Genomic DNA, 23468 nt, shown 5'->3' with positions numbered 1-23468 from the left:
TATTAGCAAAATATGTAGTTAGCGACACAGTTATCATTTTTCACAGTAGTTCAGACCAGGTATTTGCAAAATACATGTATTAACACAAAAGAACACTGGCAACCACTATAATATAAGCATTTAATCATTTATAATCATGTTTAAATAACACAAGAGAATAAACAGGTTTACTTAATAGTGATTTTTAAGGATTAGGGGGCAAAATATACAATACTTTTTCTTTTCTCCCAAATATATATGAAGAGATATTCCTCCTGTGTCCTTAAAAATAACATTCAACAGAAAATAACACAATGCATAATAAATATGACAGCAATCAGAATGCCTCACCACATGCCACTAACGACTGCCAAAAGGAGTGCACCAACAAGCGGCATAAAGTTAAAAACAACAACAAAAACAAACATACAAACAACGTGACATCAAAAAATGACATGACTATATCAAACCATTAGATTACAAATGAGGTTTGTTCCAGCCTACACCACGCAGCTACACCAGTACATTTACATGAAAGGTCTGGAAAATACATGTTTCCACACAAAGGCACAGTGATTTGCTCCCACTGAAAGCATTTTACCTCATTCCTCTCTACTGTTACAGCATACATTTCTACATTTTCTCTGAATAAGTGCATTATTAAAGTCTTCTTGTCCAGGCACCTGCTTAACAGAGACACGAACATAGTTCGCTGGATACTGGTTTTCTTTTCTTTTCTTTTTTTTGTGAGAGAGGAAAAAGGAACTGGATACAAACTTCACAATGTACATTTTTATATTACAATCAGATAATTTCATCACATTTGCAGAGCCAATAGTCCATAAATCCTGCAATGCCAGCAGCACAACTGTCCAAAGTTTTTGCTTCTCTGATTTGGTTAACAGATGAGCTCCTCTGGTACTTTGGAGCAGAGAAAACCCTAGAGTGTATAGTGCTAGAGGGCTAGAGTATAGAATGCTGCAATAACCATTCACTGCTCTCCTTCCCCTTCATATCTATAAACAGTGATAATGTGGGTAAACAAGTAAACAAGAATAACATTTGAAAGTTAAAAACATTTTAACAATTCAATTATAACAACAAAAAAGCTGCTTAAAAATGAAAAGGATGTATATTCTTTTGGTTAAGTCTAAGCATGCATTATAGTCTTTATAATCAGAACTTTTCATTGTTTGAATAGTTACTCTTCTGGTGAAGCTCTATTTGTTAATCTGTTTTGCTTTCACACTGAAACATTGAGAAGTCTTTTGCAACTCTGTGAGACCAGTCATCCTTCATGAGATAATCAGAGGTTTGCAGAGGATTCCCAGAATAGTAAGACACTACAACACAACAAATGCTTCCATTCCAAGTCCTATTGCTCCACCGTAGTCAGCCTAATCAGTTGCCATTTCAAATTGTGTAACTAATCTAAGCACCCTTTGGTTGGTTTAACTATTAAGCCTACATTTGACTCGAAAAACTGCCATGGAAACAATGACTTAGATGGGGGACCACAGAATTTTCTAAGACAGTCACAGAATAGTTGCCTGAAAACCATATCAGTTATGACAGGTGACTGTACCCATAGAAAACTATGACTATATCTCCCCTGGAATGAATGGTTGGCATGCATTAACATACCAGAGGGCATTCACATTTGGTGGAAAGGGCAGGGTTTCAGAGCAAGGGGTGGGGTTTACCAGGCCACAGCAGCAGAGGCTTCCACCCTTTAAGATTAGTTGAGTTATACAGCTTGTGCATGGGATTATGAGAGCAGTGCCCAAGAACAGACAGAAGAACAAGAAGATCACAATAAGGACAGAAAGCTTTTTGCAAGACAGACCCTCAAAGGCTCCTGAGTGATGGGGGTGGTGTCATACTTGCATACTTGCTCTCCACCATCACTTACAATGACACTGGCCACTCGTGGATGTGAAGGGGTGGATATCCTCAAAGTGTGTTACTCCACCCCCTGACACTGAATGAGCTGCAGATCGAAAAGACGTGTTGATTGGCTGCATGTGCATGGCATTCCCTGGTCGGCAGCTGTTGTGTAACAGGGGAAACATACCTGATGGGTGGGAATAGGATATGAATCATTTAGGGAGAAAAATTGGGATGGGAAAAAAAAGAAGAAAAATCCAGAATATTAAAAAAAAAAAAAGAGAGAGAGAACTGTGATCAAATACTATCTCATTTTCACAGGCTCTGGCATCAATGAACAAATGACTGGATTTAGCAGCACCTTTACATAAACCATGTCACAGTGGTCAAATGAAATAAAGTTTATAGGGGATTACAGAGGACGATGAGTGAGAAGTGAATCATGACATCTGCCCATGGAAAAGAGATGGTTTGAAGACCTAAAACTGGTTGCACATCAAAATACGCTCAAGCCATACAAGGGCATGAATAAAGCATCTCTCCAATGCCTAGTTAAGTGTACAACTCTTAAATTGCAGTCTGCCAATCTAACCTTCACCTGTTTCATTACTGTATAACAGACACTAACATTTCTGTTTACTACAGGGGGCTACTGGGGTCATCTAGCCACAGCTCGGATGAGCCCAGCTATAGTTACAGGTGATACAGAAGCTGCTTTGACCAGCAGAACACTCGCTGAATCAAGTGCAGTTTTGGCTTGTTTCGGGGCTAGAATACAAATAGGATTAAGGTGTGGAACTGCACTGTGTCTCAACACTGTGTCTCAACACTGGTCATACAGGTGGAGGTTTAAGTGCTTCTCTCCTCATTTAGTGAAGCTGTCATCTGGGTCTCCAGAACTGAACCAGTTGCGCTCCTCCTGTGAAAAAGCACTGAGAGTTATGTGTTTATTACACAAGTCATTTTCATTTAAGCATAACAACATAATCATAGAAGTTTGTATTTAAGTACAAGATGGATTCGTGCATTTGACAGCAAAAAGTGCTCCAATGTAATTCATGTAATATAAATGATTTCTAATGATTTATTATTATTTCGGTGTCAACAAACTTTAATAGCAAAGTGGCTTTAAAGTATTAAAATTCTTATGCAATAAAGTACGTATGGATTAAAATACCAATGGTTTAAAGTGGCAGAGGAGGTATTGCATATCCTAATGCAGCGCAGTCACACTCTCTAAACAATATGCAAATTTCATTCGCCAGAAATAGAAACCTGAACAAATTTGACCAATAAAGGCCGATGCTGTTGTCCTGTGAGGGCTGTATCAGCACAGTGAATTAAGATGGAGTAAAAAGGACCCAAGTCAATTTCTTTCAACAGCAAGAAAACTCTACACTGTTAGTAGAAAAGCAAATGCTTTTGCTCCTATAATTTCTTTAGAAAAATATCCATTTCCATAAAATTAATGTATGTACATTTTGTGCCAGTATATCTATTAGCTCCTTGGACTACTAAACACATTCATACACAAAACATTCACACTTGCTCAACCACATCCAGACCCACACCCACACCCTCACATGATAATAGGCCAGAAAACTAACTTGGTCATCACTGAGTTCCTCCTGCTCCTGGGCTTCAGGAACCTCTGTGGACGCCAGCGAGGGTGGGAGCGGTATCCGGGGCGGGTTGCCCATGCTAAACAGACGGGGCCGCTTCACCTGGTCCTGACTGGATAACGGTGTGAAGCTGTTCCTCCGCAGCAGAGCAGGCGGAACTTCCTGCCTGGGTTTACTCTGGTTACAATGACAGAAGAGTGAGGAAAGGAGTCATGGCCAAGAGGAAAAGGTTCAAACCCAAGGAACATTTGACAGATGTTCTCAGACGTTGGGTCAAGAGCACATCTGGGCCAACAAATATATGTTCTGGAGTATGGAGAAAGTGGAGCTGGCCAGCCCACAATGAAGCATGCAAAACAGCCCTATTATTTGTTTCGCAAAAACCTCTGTTATGTCTTTGTTTAGTTACATAGTAATATGAGATATTCATACGCTGACCTTGTCTGCATCAGGGGACAAAGTGAGATGGTGTGTAATGATTGCATATTGATAAAAGCAAACGCTAATTACCCAGGTAAAGCTAAATGTTCCTTAATTGTTAAGTCCACAAATATTTATTTAATATAGCAGCTAGACTGATGTCTTTGCTTTTCCAGATCTCGTCATGCCGACCATAGCTGGACGCCCCAGTGCTATTCTGTGCGTGACTGTCACACCAATCCTAGCTCCCAGAAAAATCCTGGACTGAGTCAATCTCTTCACCACTGATCTTGATTTGCACTTTACTACTACTGTGCTGTGGTCATGATCTTTGTATTCGTAATGCTGTATTCGTAGTGCAAGCCCATTTTTTTACTTTCTTCTTTGACTCTGAAAATGATGTCTCAGATCCTCCTTGCTTTTGCTCACTTCCTGCATATCTCACAATGCTAATGATTCACCCACCAATTGTGACTTCAATACCAGTCATTTCTAGCTCTAAATTTTGCATAATCTCCTTGACATATAGGAAAGGAGACAGTATGCAACCCTGTCTTATTCCTTTGCTAATCTTGACCTGTATTCTGTCCCCAAACTGTTCCTTCCTGATTGCTCTACAGTGATCTAATAAGTGTAACCGAGCGAGGTCGAACACCAAAGTCTGTTAGCCGTTTACAAAATACTGGGTTCTCTTTCTGCTCAATTATTTTCATCGGATCATCGGGTAGGACTGATATATAGCGTTTATGTATATTCTCTCTATTTGTTCATTGTTTTCTGCTGGTCACTAAGCTAATGTCTATCACAATCCATGATTGCAACATTGATGCGTTGTCAAACCATGTGAAACAACTAGGTCTAAAGTATATCTGTTTATCTGGGGGCAGACAAATACTGAACTCCATAGGCAGTGCTCTAAAAGTGCAGGACTCCTGGTAAAGCCCACCATGCTGCTGGACAGTGTGAATCTCAGCTGTGTCAACTAACAATAGCTGAGTCTCTTTGTTTTCCTGTGACCACAGGGCTGTGGTGTCTCTTTTTAAGCCTTACAGTGGTCTTCTGCCTTCTCTAGGACACCTAACTACACACACACAGGCCTACTCATAAAATTGTACGCATATACTCACATATATCCACCAACAGTCACTGTAGGCAACTCTACCACTCATCTTTACCACTCACGCCTTCAGCACACCCCCCCCCCCCCCCCCACACACACACACACACAAAGAGACCTACTCATAAAAATATGCACATATACCCATATATATCCACCAATAGTCACTGTGGTCAACTCTACCACTCATCTTTACTACTCATGCCTTAACACACACGCACACACACACACACACATTCGTTGGGTTTCAAAGTAACAGTAGAGGAATTCATATACAACTCTTATATTTCATTTACTTTCTGATTCTGTTTTACATTACGTTTGTACCGCTATCGTTCTTCCCAACGTCTGAATGTCTCGTTTTCTGGGACACGGGCCTCTTCTGGTATATTAAACCTTCTTTAAGGGTTCTGAAAGGCTTCTTTCAGCACTTCCCAGAGTTTTTCTTAAGTGTAAGGAGAAGTCACACTAAGTACTTACCATTGTATTCTATATAAGATGTTGTTTCATTTTCTTCTGTTTTTCTAATACTGCATACAAATTTCCTATATATATATATATATATATATATATATATATATATATATATATATATATATATATATATATATATATATACACATATATATATACACACACAATCCTTGTAATATTTACCAGGTCCAAGAGTTAGGTGAATCTAATCTCAGATTACAACAAATAGATTGGTGTAGATTTGCTGTAATGCGATGTGTTATTGTCCTGTTGCGTGACCCAGTTTCTGCCAAGCTGAGTTGTTCAGATCATATTTATCTTTGGAATTGTCTATTACAAAGAGGAGTTCCTGGTGGGATAATTGACTGGAGGGTGCCCAGGTGACTGTATCATCACACTCTCAACCCTCCATCATCATACCATCTACCATCTATCATCAAAGCATCAACCCTGCATCATCACACCATCAACTGTCCATCATCACACCATCAACTGTCCATCATCACACCATCAACTGTCCATCATCACACCATCAACTGTCCATCATCACACCATCAACTGTCCATCATCACACCATCATCATGCTTGATGATGAGGCACTTGTGGTGATGTACTGTATTTGGTTTTCAACACACATGGTGATTCACATACCCATGTTGGCTTCTTTGAGAATTCACTGAACAATATATGGTCTGACCTTGGGATGAATGGCAGCTGTTTTTAATGTTCCCCATTGGCAAATAACCCTGTTCATTATAGAACGATAGCTTTCAGATTGTTTGGAAATGGCCTTGTACCACTACTTTGTAACACTACTTTATAACACTAGATTGATAAGTAGCAACAATTGAATCTCTGACTTCATTTCCGATGTTTTTCCTAGGCATTAACAAGCCAAGTGCACCTCATTCACATCCTCTGTTTCCTAAGTGTGAAAACATGGTTTCAGTATTTTGTCTTAACTGCTGTTGAATAAATAATGGAATGAATAAATATTGTGTTGTCTTTTATCTGAGGTTTGATATGTCTACAGAAGTTCGTGAGTACTAGACAATTGTTATCTATGCTCTGATATGTGAAACCACAGAACTGCAAGAGGATTTTGTAAATAGAAATTCATAACCAGAAATAGTAAACATTCAACAAATGTAAGTACACGGCTTAAAAACAAAGGAGTGACAAAGACAAACTGTCCTTACCAGCGGTCTATTCCGGTGCGTGTTCACGGCCTCTACTTTCAGGTCAAACATGTCCACTTTACAACCTGCAAAGGCACTGGGTTAATAACACTTCTATTTGTGAATTCTTAGATTTTTATACATGGACATTCATGTCCAGGACAAAGCAGTGGCATGATGGTGTGACGTGCATGTTCCTGTGACACATGCTGCAGTTATATCTAAACGTATCTAAACGATATCTAAACGTCATTGCCAGTTCAAGTTGTTGACAATCACAGGGGTGTTAAATTTTCTCTTTCTTTCTTCAGAAGCTTGACAGCTATTCTCAGATGAGCAGGGATGCTTCTGGCTATCGGTACGCGGGGCTGAGTCCAGTGGTGTTCCCCATTGCTAGGGCTTGATTTACACAGAAATCGCAACTTGCTGGCACTCTAGGATTTACCCAAATACAATGTCCTGCTAATTTCTCCTTCCCCCACTCCTTTTTGTTCAGTGCAGTCTGAATTTGCCAGAGCATTGATTCATGTCAAATCCACAGTCACCCACAGCCACTGCTGATGATTGGAGATTCAGGTGCAAGAGCAGCATACAGGAGGAAAAAAACATTGACCAGAGAGGCACAGCTTCCAAAGGCAACAGAGCTTACCATAAGCCACAGGGGTGAGCTTGAGCACCACGTGGAGAGGACACTTCAGATAAGGCAAGTCATCTGGGGCAGAACAGAGAGGGGCTAGCATTAGATACAGGAGCCCGGCTGGAGGCACAGCCAGAGGGGAGACCAGCGCAGCGTTCAAACCTGCCCTGCATCCGACCTCCGGAAGAGATCGAATGCTGCTCTATCATGTCTCACCTAAAGAGTACTCGAACACAGTGCATGAGCATAATCACATTTTCTGTTTCGTCAAACTTTGATAATTCATGTGCTTGTGTGTGAGAGAGCGATAGAGAGAGAGATCAGATAGAGGAGAGACAGGGGTGAGAGAAAGACAGAGAGGCAAGAGAAGGAGAGACCGGAGAGAAAGAAGAGCCTAACCAGCACTCTTGTCCAGAAAGTATGCTAGGAGGCATCTCATGACCGCCTGGTGGCAGATGACCAACACGTTACCCTGCCTCTCCAGCTCCATGATGACCGGCTCCAACCGCTGCACCAGGTCCTGGTAGGACTACACAAGCCAGATGGGATAAACCACAGGTATATGCCACACAGTAATGGGTTTTATCTTTGTTTGAATGACTATGAATCATGTGTGTGTGTGTGTGTGTGTGTGTGATGCTTACCTCACCCCCTGGGTAGCGATAATGGTACTTGTCCTGATCTCTCGAAGTGTATTCATCAGGATAATCCCTTTTGATCTTTTCATAAGACATTTCCTCACAGACTCCCTTATAACACACAAACACATACAAGCACATGAGCACACACACACACACACATACACACACACACACAAACCTTCCTTACATGTAAGAATAGGAGTAGTTTAAGTGAATGACAAATGTTTTCCTCCTCCCACTATTCTGCGGTGATAAACACGAACAAAAACAGCCCATTTACATCCCATGCAGCCTCCATTTCTCCAGAACATATGAAACCCAGTAAAACCCTGACAATAACAGCTGTGTGGTGGTGCTGGAGGCAGGGGCCTGTGGGCAGGGACTACGGGGGCTCACCGCATCGATCTCGTTTAGGATTTTCCACTGCTCGTAGGGCACGCCCAGCGCCTCAGCCGTCTGAATGCTGCGCTTCAGCTGGCTAGTCCACACCTTCAGGCCTGCCAATCGCTGGTCCTCCACGAAAGTGCGCAGAGCTCGGGCAAACTGTACAGACACGCCACAGCGGAGACGAGCATGAGCACACGTGCGTGCCCACGCGACACCTCCACACCCCAGCTGCACTCGGGCGCAGCCCAGACACAACAGCTCCACTCTGACTTCATTCAGACACCACATCTAGGATCAGGGCCCTCATTTAGTGGTGTCGTAAAAATCCTGCAGTTAAGTTAGAAATGTGAAACGCTTGTTCCAGTAAAACAAATTTATATATATATATATATATATATATATATATATATATATATATATATGTATATATATATATAAAAAAATTATAACTGGCAGTGTAAAATGTAAACACATGTAAAGTTGGTTAATATATCCCCTGAAAACAGACCATTTTCAATGTACAACAATTCTATAAAGCTATATACCTATGGTTCATGTATGTCTGATGATTACAAGAGGCCTGTATACCAATATCCAACAGCTTCTCCAGAAAGTTCTGGCACTTAGTACCAGCACACCTCAACTATTCTGCTTTATTTTTCTGGTTTCAGTTATTCAGCATCTACGGCTTTCCTGAAAGGTTTCATGAAAACCAGTTGCCTTTATGTATTTGTGCTTGTCACAGTTTCCCCCCTTTGGTGTCACCATTCCCATGATACTATGTGCCATGTGTTTGTTGTTTTGGTTTCGTCCCCACCTGGTCTTGTGTATCCCTGCCCTTCATTGTGTGCACCTATGCCTTGTTTCCCCCTAATCTATTTACACCCTTTGTTTTCCTGTCTTGTCAGTCACTGATGTAATATCTTCCTCGTTGCTGAGTTCCTCTTAATCCCGGTTTGTTTCTTATGTGTCTTGCACTATGCATCCTACGTATGTGTCTTGAACTCCCAGTAATCTCACTATGGACTGTTTTAAGGATTAGCATTATTGATTTCCACTCAGCAAATATCACTCATCTCCACACATGAATCCTGCCTCGCCTCATTATTCAATGTAGCAGCACTCTTGAATGCTGTATGTGCCAATATTTTCCTAAGCTCCATAAACCCAGCTGTCACAAGTTATGCAACAGAGTGTGAGTCCATTTTGCCACTTCAATGCAGGGTTTAGATGATGCCACTCAGACTGTAAGGGAAGGAGTAGCCCTGCCTGGTGTGATCCCAACCATGTAGTGATTTCATCCCCTACAGTAAAACGTCCAGCTTTTATTTGCTTCCCCTTCACAAATCCCCCACTGCTTTGTCACATTATGTGAACACGAACAAATTAAGTTACAGTAAATGACCGTATTTAAATGAGGGCAAAGTCTACATTATTATGCAAAGCATTCAAAAGGCAGCAGACGTGTGTGTGTGTGTGAGTGCGCATGTGTGTGTGTGTGTCTATGTGTGTGTGTGTGTGTATGTGTGTGTGTGTGTGTGTGTGTGAGTGCGCATGTGTGTGTGTGTGTCTATGTGTGTGTGTGTGTGTGTGTATGTGTGTGTGTGTGTATGTGTGTGTGTGTGCATGTGTGTGTGTGTGAGTGCGCATGTGTGTGTGTGCGTGTGAGTGCGCATGTGTGTGTGTGTGTGTGAGTACACATGTGTGTGAGTGTGCATGTGTGTGTGTGTGTGTACGTGTGTGTGTGTGTGTGTGTGTGTGTGAGTGCACGTGTGTGTATGTGTGCACGCGCCAACCTCTTTGCCACGCGCAGACAGACCCGAGTCGCCACCGATTAGCCCCTCCACGTTGTACTCGCTCTCGCCATGGCGACACAGGTAGATGGAGTGGGTGTGTACGTGGATGTTCATGAGGTAGTAAACTATCTTGCTCTGGATGTAGTCCTGCACGTGGTTAACCAGGAACCGCTGGCCCACATTAATAACCTGGATAAAGGAGCGCGCTCTGAGCACCGAAAGAGAAACACATATCACATCCGCATAGTTAGAAATGGGATGGGTCAAATCTAACATCAAACAATTCCTACATCACAAACCTGTATCAAAAGGCTATGTCACATTTAAGCAACAGAATACGAGAGGGTAGGGTGTGTCATTACATCATCATGGTTATGATTTGTTTGCAGTGATGACTGTGATTTGCCATAAATCATCACAGCCATGATGTTATTCGCAATAACACATAACCTTGAGTGTTCGATTTCTTTCATGCAACAGTTCTAAAAAATAAAGAAAAAGCCCAATACGTAGTGTTAAATATGTTTCAATATTGGCAATTCCTTCCACCGAACAGTAGTTCCACAACAAATAACTTGTTGATATGTAACTAACAATTGCTTACCTAACACAGTACTAAAGGCATAGTTTATGTAACACTGCCAACTAAGATTAGTCTGAAATTAAACTGAACATAAACAAAGATGAAAGGAAAAAAGACAACAACAAAAAATTAATAAATAAAATTAAGAATGAAAGAATTAAGAATTAAAAGATGGAATCAAGTTGTTCACTAGGGTTACTCTATTATTTGTATTTATTAATCTATTCCCTTCTTTGTACAGTTAGGAGAAAAGGATGCTCTGTAGGACAAGCACAGGCATCAAACAGGCCGTCTGGTTTCACTTTATTTGTTTGGAAACTAACTGTTGCATAAAGCTGTAGCAAAAAACTCATTACATTATATTACACTCAGATTACTCATATTGTATCTCATATTACACTCATATTATATCACTACACAATAACGTGACCAGTTAAATGTATTCTAAAAATATGCATTTTTTTGTGTAACGGTTTAATATATTGGAATAGGGCTTGTCTCTCCATCTGATCAGAGTGGCCTGATATACAAAGCTTTATTATTTTGGATTGCCATGTTATCAGTGTGCCTTAAAATAGCATTGAATGTTGTCAGTTCAATAGAACAGTGCCTGGTCCGTGGAGTCCTGATATTAACAAGCTGTTTACCCTTCTGCAACTTCCATGCCAATCTTTAAATATCTAGTGAGCTTGGAAGAAGAACTATGACGCAGGACAAACAACCCTCCCTTTCCCAAAAAAGGGAGGAGGAATGAAAGGAATTGTTATCCTAAAACACCCTCACAGTTCAATGGAAAAACTTTTTTTGCAAGTTTATCAAGGACATCCTGTCTCTGGAATCAGCAGAGATCTCAAAAATGAACACAAAACATAAACTATAGCTAAAAGGTTTGTGATAACCATAAAATACCACAAAACTAGCACCAAATGTAATCACTTTTCAAAAGAAACTCTTGACTTCGTAAACGCATGTGTGGTCTGTCTCCACCTGCTTGTAAGATTATATTACTGCAGCAACAAATAATCACAGTATGCCTGGTACAGTTGATACAACACATGTTGCTCTCACCAAAATTGTGCTTTGATCTAAGTTACATTGTAATGTAAACTGGTCTAAAACGGTGTCTACATTAATCCCTAAGGTGTGTCGCTTAAAATGGGATGGTCTTACTTGTCATGCTTATCGGGGTCTAAAGGCTGATACATGACTTTGTAACACTCGATCCTCTTCAAGAAGTCTTCCATAACGCTCTCGCGGTCTCTCTCGGGGTAGTCAGGGCTGGACACCTTCACATCCTAGGAGAGCAGGACACATATGAAGCATTAACTTCTGCTGCATCACCACGTGTGCCAGAGGTTGTCACATCTGAACCCGCAATCCAGATCCAGTTCTGGATTTTGTTCACTGTTAGTTGATCTTGTATTAACATGACTAGCCTAATTAAACTCCTAGTTAAAGGGATCAAAATTCCTTGAACTTCAAGGACTGTGTTTTTGATATACGCACAGACATGCCAATGCACAATGCTGAACATTAGTATTAAGTTAATTAATATACTATGATTGGTGCAGTCAAAGGTTGCCCTCAACAACAGCCTACCATAATGTTTTCTGCGATGACATCCGGGTCATCGCAAATCGACTCGACGAAAAATACCTGAAACAGCCAAGCAAGATTTTATTAAGAACAAAACTGCTCTTACACACCTTTTTCCCTCCAATGCTGCTGAGACTCCTACTACACACACACACACACACACACACACACACACACACACACACACACACACACACACACACACATCACACCGTACATGCTAAAAGGCAGGCCAGGTACTTTTAAAGTTTCTGTTACAGTGTAATTGCAGCGTAAAAAATAACGTGTAATAACAGCTTGATACTTTTCTTTCTCCGTAATTATTATTTTATTTTCCACTATGTAAGCAGAGTACTGTTGTATTGTTTTTCATTGTTACTGTTACGATTAATCCCTCCCATCTTCTGTGGTTTCTCTGTCTTGTGTATTTTAGTTCCATGCCGTAGTTTCGTTTTCTCCGCCCCTCGTTTGATTTTCCACACCTGTCCCTAGTTTAGTTCATGTATTTAAACCCTGCCTTGTGGCCCTGGTCTTGGCTGTCATTTGGTTGCATTGTTTATTTGCGTGGTTGTGTTTGGTGGATGTATGAAAGCCTGTCTGTGTTTCAAGGCCTTTGTGTTCCCTAGCCTATGTTATAACCTGCTTCCCTTGTTTGCCTTCGAGTGTTTGTTTGTTTATAACATAGAGCCAATCTCCGTATTGGCTCTATGACCTTGGACTGTTATAATGACGACTCTGGATTTGCCAGTAATAAATCACGCTCTTTCCACACATGCGTCCGCTTCCTCACCGCTCACCGTTACAGTTACACTATAATTTATGGTATAGTTGCACTTGTAATGTAATGTGAAGTGTTACCCTAATTTATGCTTTCTGCTGTATATAACCATTCCAATGTGGACGCCGCTAGTGTTAACAATTGCTTGGTTATAATGTAGAAAATCTTAACTGTTTACCCCATGCATCCAATTAGACAAATGGATAAAATTTTTAGCTGTGTTTTGACATGTTAGTGGTTTGATGCTTACCATATTTCTCTCAGACATAATAAGTCTGATCAGATCATGCTGTGTTTTATCAGACACACTTAATAAGCATAAATTATATGCCACAACACAAACATCCGGGAAATAGAATTAATTTCTGTAATTCACACTAATATATTAACCCATGTCCATGCCACCTGAGACTTCCTAAAGTTCAGTTCACGCTTTTAGTTGTACGAGAAAAGCTTTCTTCACCGTGTCCTCTTAACACACAGCGAAGGCCACACCAGAGCCAAAGTGCCTGTGGGGAACTCGCCTTGTAGGCATTGTCCTGAGCAAAGCTGAGGATGAGGTCCCTTCTCTCTCGAGTTGTGTTTGTGGCATCAAAGACCTGTGGAGAATTAAACGGCACAAGATACATTTCACTTTAATACTAAAACATATTCCAGAAGTAGCGTGCGGCTTGTGAAACCACTTTCCTGTTATGTAACAGGCATTATACAATCCATTCTACTGCTGTAACTGACCGCTCTGTCCATGCCATAACACTTGTGGACGGCAGTGCAGAGGGCAGTGCCTATCAAAGAGAAGGGGAGCTCACAGCGATCTGGCCGCCCTCGTCATTTAGGTACGTCCTCACGTCCTGCAGCGCCACCAGCGCGCACTGCCTGAATAGCAAAAGGCAGACGGGTCAGCGCGTCCGCTGACACGACTGCTGTCTTCCAGTTTTATGTTTATTTTGTTCAGCAATGTAGCATGCCTGCTTTTATCCCAACATAGAATATCTAGTGCGAAAAGTACAATCAGGAGTTTACTATAGGGTGAGCATATCAGCGCAGGCAGATAGCTGTCAGTAAATGTTCATGTCTATAAAGCTTGAGACGTATGTAAAGAATTTGGACTAAAGAGCAAAAGTCACACCAGGGAGGGTCAGTGAAGCCCCACCCACTTATTTAAATCAAGCCACACCTCCCATCCACTTACTCAACCCCCGCCCACTTACTCACTTTCTGATTTTCATGGCCTCTTCATTGTCATGGCGGAAAAAGTCATAGGACTTGTACGACTGCACAGCCTCCCGCCGGTACTCGCCAAGATTGAACACTGCACAAAACATGCGGCTGTTAGAAGGTTCCAGTCTTCCACAAATGTGCGCCTAAGACGTGGGGTGTCAGGCCATGTGCTGCTGTACCACCAGAACATCGATGACAAAAAAACCAAAACAAACGCACACTGCCAGCACGTCCGTGATCGCCCCCCTTTCTTCTTTCCTTCTATAATTTTATTTAGCATCCATATAAATTCAGCAAAGATCAAGCTGCATAAACTCACTGTCAATCCAGGCACAACGCACATGGAACCAGGAAATGAACCTGAAGCACATTTGGAAGTAAAAACCTTTTTTTTTTTTTCTCAGACAAAACCTAAAGCAAGTTTGCATATGTACAAAAGCAATGCTGGTATGAAGAAGTGCACACAACACTGGCGCCTCTTTCACTCTTCCTCTTATTACAAGATGAAGTAGCATACACGTAACGATTGCAGATACAGATTATAGACATATTAGAATAGATTATTATATTGTGGTTATAGTTGAAATGTGAGGCCAGGGATTCACAGCATTCCCACCTTTTGTGGGTACTCCTATCCAGTTGAGGTAGCGAGTGAGCTTCTTGGAAATGTAGGTCTTCCCTCTTGCAGGGAGGCCAATCATCACAATCATAGTGGAGGAATTTGTCATATATGATGCCCATGCTAAAGAATAGAAGGCAGAAACACACGTGTAAAGAATGATAAGACACTTTTCTCTTTTTTTTTGGTTTATAACAATACCATCTAAAGACACTGTCTGTGGAACACCTGAGCTGGTCTCTCTCGAGTGGCCACTGTTTGTATGGTTCTATGGAAAGATGTCGTTCACAGCAGGAACCAAGGGATTGTGGGTCTGGCTCTAAACTGGACGCCTGCAGGACCTGAAAGCCACTGTGCTTCTTCTTCAGGATTGTCCTGAAAAATTACTGTTCTCCTAAAGTTGATCATAAACTTAAGCCACTACAAACCAAACTAAATCGTCTTTTAAAAATCCTGGCCCCTCTTAAACTGCACTAAATTTTGGGGAAAAAAAAAGTTACTAAAACCACTATGACTAAAGGAGTAGAATAATCTTGAGATACAAAAGCTATGGTTGGTATTACTGCATCTGAGTTTTTATTCAACTTCCACTAATTTATCTAAACATGTATCTACTGAAGGGTTAAAGATTTATTTCTCTTAAGTCATAACTTTATGTTAGAAACATGAGACCTTGTATCAAAACCTTCTTGGCACTTAAACTCAAGGCTTCGGTTTGTTTTTCCATGTCAATCCTTCTGTTAGTCCTTCATGTGGCAGCTACCTAGCAACCACCCTTCACATTTGCCTTCCGTTCATCAGAAATCTGATTATGAGCAAAGCCTGACATATTTATTTGAAATACAAGCTGGGAAATAATCAAGAGCTGAAAGCTCATTCTTTGGAAAAACACTGGTTCCTCATTTCCTTCTATTAGGCCACATTGCCACTAAATTATTTTCTCTAGGCTTGTTGTCTTTCTGATTCAGTCTCTCTCTTGATGTCGTGCAGATATCATCTTAGAGCGAGTCTTTCTAAAGCAGTGGCTCCCAAACCCCACCCTGTACGGTCCCTACTTTGTGATACCTGTGAATTAGTGCATGGTAATTAGCTGATGAGGTACACCAGGTGTGCTGGAGAAGGAAACATTTATTCAGTGCAGTAAATGGTTCCCACAGGACTGGGATTAGAAACCATTGCTTGAGATTAAAAAAAAAAAAAAAAAAAACCTTACCTCACAGTTGCATCCTTTAGCAAATACACCAGCTATTTTCACCACTAACAATTTAACAATTTATGATAGACTCCATATATTATATATAATGACTGAAATCTCTGTTGCAGGGAAACACAATATGTAGTGTACATACTGGTATCCACATTTGACTGCAGACAGAAAGGTATGTGTGTTCTACTACACGTCAACCTTTCCGTTCTAAAGAATCAAAACAACCACTGACATGTAACCACATAAGAGGATGCGGTTCCTTATCCCGCCTTTACAAGTGGAATGCAAGACCAGCCAGTCGTCCACAATACATATCAGTGGTGGAACACAGTATGATGACCACTGGTATGAGCGAGGGGCATGTAGAAAAGTGGGAGGGGCCTCAATATAAGACCCCACCCCACCCCATCCATCAGGAGTGGATCATAAAAAAAAAAAAAAAAAAAAAAAAAGGTCTCCACAGTGCGTTTTGCAATGGAGACCCGGAATTTTACGCTATGCCACTGATGATGACTGACACTTGTTGAGATTAATGTAGGCCTAGTATGTGGAGACACCCTACATAGCGCTAGTATTAAAAAGCAGGTTATCTGAAGAGATCTTCCATCAGAACCTTCGCTCCCCAGTACCCTTGGTTCAACAGAGACATGATCTAACCTGCTGATCACATCGTATGACTTCCAGACATTCCTAGCACACGTGAAACTGAAAAGCTAAATTCCAAACTCTGAAAGGATTACCCCCCCCAACATGAATGAACAAGTTGTAATACAAACATGCAACATGAAAATGAGAAGGACATTTGTTAATTAATGACAGAACACACCTATTCTGTAGAACAGAAGTACAGGTTCAGCGATAATGTCACATTTGGCAGTGACAGCACACCAGTATTTGTTTAGATACATTAACATTTTAATGTTACTGAGATCTCATTTTACAATTATCTATAAAACCTATAAAATTCATTATCTATAGTATATAAATAGCACTCCTGATTGGTGGCTGCTATTTCTGGCCCTATGACAGAAAAGGTACAAATCCAAACTAGATCTGCCTTTTTTATGAACATATTTCCTCATTCAGGTATACCACAGAATTAAAATATATTATGAAAGTCCTGTTTGTTGGCCTAGAGGAACTTGAACAGTCATAATGGCCTAACGACAATAAAATAACCTACGGATGAACAAGTACAAGGTGCTTACCACATTATCCTTCTCAAACATCTTCAAAATTACAAGGAAACAATTAACTGACTCTATTAATTGACACTGTACTGACAACTCTTAGTTACAAGTAGCAATAAGGTACAATAGCATCAGAATGGACAAAAAAAACATGATCTGAATAAGGGTACTGACAGACAGACTGTAGATTTAACAGTGAGATAGGCAAACGCCTGTCTACTTTACACAGTCACAGTGAAAAACCTACCTAGCCTCATGAATGGGAATCCTGACATTCACTGGCTTCACATTAAGGAGATTTAAAACCTAAACACATTTCCTGTTATGTACATCATTACTAGACTCATAATATAATCATTACTGTAATAATACTATAATTCCTTTGCAAGCTCCCTTCCTGGTATAGCCAAAAGCTAGCTACTTTGTTCATATTCAATTGCTGAAGAATGCAAATATCACTTACAGCATTTTTTCTCGTTTGTCCTGGGCTCTGGCCTCTTGCTGTCGCTTGAGTAGTTCTCCATGGCTTTTGGTAAACTGGCAGCAGTACGGCGCAGGGGCGTGTCGGCGCCCGCGCTGCCCGGGTCAAAGCTGGCGGTCCGAGAGGTCATTTAAACTGCGAGAGGTAGGTTGCAACCGGCGTGCGTTATTCTCATGTGAGGCAAAGATAGAGAGCGAGAGAGAGACACGGCTGTACGTGATCGACGGTGTTTGCAGCCATCGGCGACAGCACTCCTCGTCTTGCACTCCTCGTCTTGCCAGCCTTCAGCTTGTAGTGATATGACTTACCTTGCGTAAGAATAGAACTAGCTAACAATAGACTATTTCACGTGTTGTCCCACAGCAGAACTGTCAAACCGAGATGCTTCAACTTCTTTATACTGCTCAATGTCACTACAGGGTAAGATAAAAATAGATGTAGCAAGATCTTACTATGACTTTGCTCTTGTTTCAGGAAGTGCTTCTTGCCGCTGCCTGGACTCAGAGTAGCGCTCAAGTCTGCTCTGTTGATTGGATGTTATCCATGCCACTCAAAGCTTTTTCTTCTGCTTTCTCTGTAACCTACCTACAGTCTGTTGCGGGAGAAAGAGGGAGCTAGCAGTCATCAATGCAGCGTCAACAATTTGCTTGCTTTATAACTTCAATCAAACGATGCAATTAGTGTCTTCTCTTGTGTACGTAAAGATAATGCAAAGATAAGTCCCCCAAACCATTATCCGTGATCAGATTCGCTTAATTATTTATGTACTTGGTCTTTCATGTTTCTTAATGATGTTCAATAAGAAAATAATTAGATATCTCGATAATTTGACGTTTTAATGCTCAGTCAAAAATATCGCAATCGTTCCAGCAGCTAGAAGTTCCGCTAGACTGCCACGTTACATAAATGACTTCTCATAACGCCGAAAACACAGCTAAACCAAGTTCACGCCATGCCATTCAATTAAATACAGTCACCAGGTTGACAAACTGCCTTACCGTAGGGCCACTGTATGATTAAATGCAGTGGCCCTACGGTAACGCAGTTAATCATCCTGGTTATTCCCGTTTTAGCATTCAAGCACAATAACGCAATAATTTCTCATCATTCCCTTGAGAAAATGTTTCATGAATTATTACATAATTCTGTCTGGACTGACGAATGCAACCCACCCTACTCTTGTAATCTCAGCATGGGTTTGTTGTAACAACAGTCACAGAAATACAGTCTGTTCTCTGTTAACACTGGAAACGCTGTTCTGCCGTAGCGCGCTAGGTCGTTTACTTACTAAATAAGGCCCCGGGACGCGTCGGGAGCAGCTCTGTGCGAAAACACCGAGGTTTCTCAGGATGTGTGACGGCGGGAGCTCCCAGATTCCTTCGCCTTGTATGGCCAAAGGCCTCCGCGCCAGGCTGCAGAACACTGTTGACCTTATTGGTTGAGTCGGTAACAGGGAGGTGTGGAAAACACGCCGAAACGCTAAACAAACGTCCCAGGCTGTCTGAGGAGCGGGACACGACGCTGAGGCGCACGATCAACCTTCTGCCGCTCAAACCTAAGGTGAGATTAATAAATAACCGTTTGTGCTGTCGGCAGGGATGTTTAATGTTTCGTGTAAGCTATTCCAAAAAGTGATCATTTGTTTCTGAAAAAAAAAATCTAATTGGCATGATGCTGGTATAAAGCATATATAGTACTGCGTTAAAATATCAAGAATATTTTGTTAGATGAAGTTATGCTATTCATGGTGTAAAGGATTAATGAATTATTGTGTTTCCCAAGTCTGCATGTATGTGAATGAGCTCAAGGTTCCCTATGCCTTGTCAAACATAATTGGGAAATTAAGAAAAACAGTGTGGAGGCAAAGCAAAAATGTGTCCTTTTGCAAGCTTTCGCTGAGCCAGCTGGATCACTAGGGCAGTGATTAGTGAGGGAGCAGAAAAAAAGATGACCTGAGTGAGTTGCATATGACAGATGAGATATGAGCTGAGTCCAAGCTGATCACATACTTCTACATTTCGCTGGTGTTAAGCAAGCCAAGGGAGTGTTTTGCAACTTTGGGGGGAAATCCCATTTAAGCACACAATTATAGCCACGTTAAGCCTCAGTCAGTGGAGGAAAGTGATAGTGCATGATCTAACATTCCTGCTCACTGTGCATTCTGCTAAAACCTGACCCTCTTCCCCAATCAGACCGACTTTTAACTAAATTTGTCAACACGGAGGTGAGGAGTCTGAGGTCCTTTTGAAACCCAGGCCTGGGAGCCAATTATCAAACAATTCAAACAGTAAGAGTGCTAGATGATCAGATTTTACAATTGGCATCATAATGAGAGTACAGTTTTATGGACAAAGGAAATTCTATCCTCAATCCTTTCACTTACTTTGGTAGATATTGTTATTGGTAGATAAATCTATCAACAGTTTTTTTTTTTTCCATTCTGTTTAAAGGAAAAAAATCTTCAGCCAAAATGTCTGCTGCCAAGCGAGCTAAGGGGAAGACCACAAAGAAGCGTCCCCAGAGGGCAACCTCCAATGTGTTTGCCATGTTCGACCAGTCCCAGATCCAGGAATTCAAAGAAGCATTCAACATGATCGACCAGAACCGTGATGGCTTCATCGACAAGGAGGACCTGCATGACATGCTCGCCTCTCTTGGTAACTGTGTGGAAGAACAGCTTAATATGACACAATGTCATAACACAGCAGTTTTCCATTACTCCCTTCTACACCCACCCAGTTTCCCACTTCACCCTTCTGATCATTAGATGATTAGGTAGTGTGCTTTAGGGTCAGGAAAGTATGAAGCTCAAGTGTGGAGAAGGATCTACAGGACTGGACTTGAAAACCTCCATAACGCACCATACACGTGCGCAGTGACTGCCTAAGTCCAAACTCCCTGCTCTCTGTTATAGGAAAGAATCCCTCAGACGAGTACCTGGAAGGCATGATGAGTGAGGCTCCAGGGCCGATTAACTTCACCATGTTCCTCACCATGTTTGGAGAACGCCTCAACGGAACGGACCCCGAGGATGTCATACGAAACGCCTTCACCTGCTTTGACGAGGATGGCTCAGGTAGCCCTGCATCTGGGCGGTGAATGCAAACACAACAGTGTTCCTTGTTTGTTGAGGTTTACCAACCAGCCATGGCATTGTGCTGACTTAGAATGTGGGACTGATGTCCAATGTGGCAAAACAGGTTCTAAAACTTATTTGAGGATCCAAACACTAACTTTATGCTTTAGCAAAGTAGTCGTGTGTGAACAAAAAAATGCAATTATGTTGATATTTCACTGTGCTATAGACTCCTGATGTTACACCTTTAACTCTTAAGGGTTCATTCATGAAGACCATCTTCGTGAACTCCTAACCACCATGGGTGACCGCTTCACTGACGAGGAGGTTGACGAGCTTTTCCGCGAAGCACCAATTGACAAGAAGGGGAATTTCAACTACACAGAATTCACGCGTATCCTCAAGCACGGCGCTAAAGACAAAGACGACATCTAAGACAGGTGCAGGAGCGCTCTGAAACCAGGGCTTACATGAATCATTGTTCATGTAATGATCTGGGCTCAGTTTTGGATACGAATATACCAAATTAAGTTTCAACATACTGATATAGGAAGAGCTGACCCCAAATCAGCATTTTTACCCTGAGAGTTCTCAGTGACAATATAGAGGTTGCATATCAATATAGAGGACCATATCATTCAGTCCACGGCTGAGCCTAATCCCTGCCTGCAAGCCTTATCAGTGCAGGCCCAGACTTACATTTACATTTCCGGCATTTAGCTGATGCTTTTATCCAAAGCGTCTTACAACTATGTCTGAATACAACTTGACACTTAATCATGTCTGTGCTAAATATATGCCAAAAGTCATAATTTATCCACCAAGTAACAAGTAATGCGAGCAATAAGGTTAAATAAAATATTGCAACTTTTGTTTCCAAAGTACTACTTTGTTGTTAATTAGATATACTTCTTGGGAATGAATGAGAGTATATGTGATATATGCTTACCCCATCCTGTTTGGTCCAAACATTCATGACATTCCCTGCCCACCCACAAGATTTGTTACGTTTTACCAAAGTTAACATGAGAACCAAAGCAGAAAAACAAAAGGAGGCCTTAAAGACAGCAGTAACACAACCCTGTACCTTCGAGGTGTTTGAGGTGATTTGTAAAGCTTTTCCTTTGTGTACATTTCAAGGAAGGAATTGTGAATGTTCCCAGCATTGTGAAATAATAATCTGAGTCTGAGATTTTTTTCCTATGTCCTGCCTGGAAGCTGAAGGGTTCTCAATAGGGGCACTGGCAGTAACAGTGCTCTAATCAATATCTATGGGGGGGCATCAACTAAAAACAGCTAACACATGCAGTAGTAGTCATAATGATAATAATAGAGTTTTGGACAATGACATACCTAACTACAAGTTTGGCTATTGGCTTTTGCTTAAGACAATAAACCTAAACCCCGTGAATGGTCAGCACATGACAGTGTTGGAGAGGAGTCTCTTCTGCACATAACTGTGTTGGAGAGAGGGATTCTCTGTGGTAGCTGTGTACATCACATTTGCTTCAAATTTACTTTGCTATAGTTCACCTTGCATAAATCAAGTTTACTACCCAAGTTTACTACCCCTCGAATAAACTTTCATCTAGTAAATCTGCATGTGCAGACCTACTTTAGTTTCTCTTATTCTGTTTGAAAAGTACCACCAGTCAGTCAGTTTGGGCCAAGACTTGATGCTTAAAGCAAGCAAAGACAATGTGAACTGCGATAAGCAATAAATGCCTTCCTGTTGCTCCAAGGAACGCCCTGTTTTGGAAACCAGGGGCACGAGAATGCCAGGTTGCCTTGTGCAACTCTAGAAAAGTTAACCCATGCTAAGTGTCACGGGCTATGACTCAATAAATAATGAAAGCACAGGATTGTTGCTTTTTAAATAAATCTTTATTATTGTTGTTGCTGTAAAAGAAATATCTCCACAACATCCCCACAGTCTACATAGTATAACATTTTATCATTTAATCCTTGTTTCTTTAAAACATACTGTGTCTGTAAAATAGGAACCTTCAACAATAGTAAGTTTGCCCTTTCTTCAGTGAAACATAAGAGCAGGGTCTGGTTCTGCATCTGGAGGGAAAAAAACTGACCTGGGATCAGTTGTCTCTGTGCATACATATTCCACACACCGTGCTACAAAACAAGACTTATCCACGATCAGTGTTCCCATTGTTGCCAGTCCCCACACCATACAATGCAGTGCTTTCTCTTATGGTTTTACACAACTGTCTCATCTCATCAGCTTACTGTCAAGCCCTTGGTGAGGTGAACCAGGTGAAAGGGAACACAAGAAAACTGATGTGCTGTGTCTGTCCAGTATGGGAATCTGACACACCTAAAGTAGACATTTCACGAACATAGGGCTTAGGAAGATAGGAGACCCTCAGTAAAATTCCCATGAGCCTTTGGCAGTTAAAGCAGAAGTCCAGAGTCCCAAGAGTTTCAAAGTCATGCTCCTACGTTATAAAACAAACAGAAGGGCACATCCTACTGGCTTACATTGGAAATATTGCTGAGTCAATGTCCAAGTTTAATCTCAGGGTCCTTTGCTGCTGAGATACTTTGTCACATGAGACAATGGA

General features: G+C 41.3%; 2 protein-coding genes across 5 annotated transcripts; one reads left to right on the top strand and one right to left on the bottom strand.

The window, feature by feature from the left end:
* Nucleotides 1-106: 106 nt before the first annotated feature.
* On the bottom strand, nt 107-19169 carry pfkfb2a (6-phosphofructo-2-kinase/fructose-2,6-biphosphatase 2a). Of its 3 annotated transcripts, none has more exons than XM_035521529.1 (16): nt 19102-19169; nt 17796-18405; nt 14933-15058; nt 14311-14407; nt 13905-13971; nt 13620-13694; nt 12321-12377; nt 11892-12016; nt 10139-10346; nt 8352-8498; nt 7959-8063; nt 7714-7843; nt 7327-7389; nt 6699-6763; nt 3474-3665; nt 107-2785 (listed from the first exon to the last, which is right to left on the bottom strand). In XM_035521529.1, exons 2-16 carry the CDS (start codon nt 17941-17943, stop codon nt 2732-2734), a joined length of 1659 nt encoding a protein of 552 aa, XP_035377422.1. In that variant the 5' UTR covers nt 17944-18405; nt 19102-19169; the 3' UTR covers nt 107-2731. The 3 variants fall into 3 exon arrangements, with proteins under 3 accessions (XP_035377422.1, XP_035377423.1, XP_035377421.1); XM_035521530.1 differs by lacking the exon at nt 19102-19169 and having other exon boundaries at nt 17796-17948; nt 18266-18837; XM_035521528.1 differs by lacking the exon at nt 19102-19169 and having other exon boundaries at nt 17796-18837.
* Nucleotides 19170-19274: 105 nt separating this feature from the next.
* On the top strand, nt 19275-21773 carry myl9a (myosin, light chain 9a, regulatory). 2 transcript variants are annotated; one of them, XM_027018070.2, is made up of 5 exons: nt 19290-19373; nt 20006-20100; nt 20264-20470; nt 20728-20889; nt 21149-21773. In XM_027018070.2, the coding sequence occupies exons 3-5, from the start codon at nt 20284-20286 to the stop codon at nt 21322-21324; spliced, it is 525 nt and encodes a 174-aa protein (XP_026873871.1). In that variant the 5' UTR covers nt 19290-19373; nt 20006-20100; nt 20264-20283; the 3' UTR covers nt 21325-21773. The 2 variants fall into 2 exon arrangements, with proteins under 2 accessions (XP_026873870.1, XP_026873871.1); XM_027018069.2 differs by lacking the exon at nt 20006-20100 and having other exon boundaries at nt 19275-19373.
* The last annotated feature ends 1695 nt before the right edge of the window (nt 21774-23468 follow it).

The sequence above is a fragment of the Electrophorus electricus genome, chromosome 22 (genome assembly GCF_013358815.1).
Source record: "Electrophorus electricus isolate fEleEle1 chromosome 22, fEleEle1.pri, whole genome shotgun sequence".
Taxonomy (NCBI): domain Eukaryota; kingdom Metazoa; phylum Chordata; class Actinopteri; order Gymnotiformes; family Gymnotidae; genus Electrophorus; species Electrophorus electricus.
Note: the sequence above shows the minus strand (reverse complement) of the source record. Positions and strands in the feature narration are given on the sequence as shown.

What these genes read in the sequence shown, in the direction of transcription:
- pfkfb2a (XM_035521529.1), bottom strand. Translation starts at nt 17,943, where the DNA reads ATGACCTCTCGGACCGCCAGCTTTGACCCGGGCAGCGCGGGCGCCGAC. An exon ending in GACAAACGAGAAAAAATGCT is followed by an intron (nt 15,059 to 17,795) that starts GTAAGTGATATT and finishes TCTATTCTTTAG; the next exon opens with CATGGGCATCATATATGACA. An exon ending in GATAGGAGTACCCACAAAAG is followed by an intron (nt 14,408 to 14,932) that starts GTGGGAATGCTG and finishes TGTTTTGTGCAG; the next exon opens with TGTTCAATCTTGGCGAGTAC.
- myl9a (XM_027018069.2), top strand. Translation starts at nt 20,284, where the DNA reads ATGTCTGCTGCCAAGCGAGCTAAGGGGAAGACCACAAAGAAGCGTCCC. An exon ending in TGACATGCTCGCCTCTCTTG is followed by an intron (nt 20,471 to 20,727) that starts GTAACTGTGTGG and finishes TCTCTGTTATAG; the next exon opens with GAAAGAATCCCTCAGACGAG. An exon ending in CTTTGACGAGGATGGCTCAG is followed by an intron (nt 20,890 to 21,148) that starts GTAGCCCTGCAT and finishes TTAACTCTTAAG; the next exon opens with GGTTCATTCATGAAGACCAT.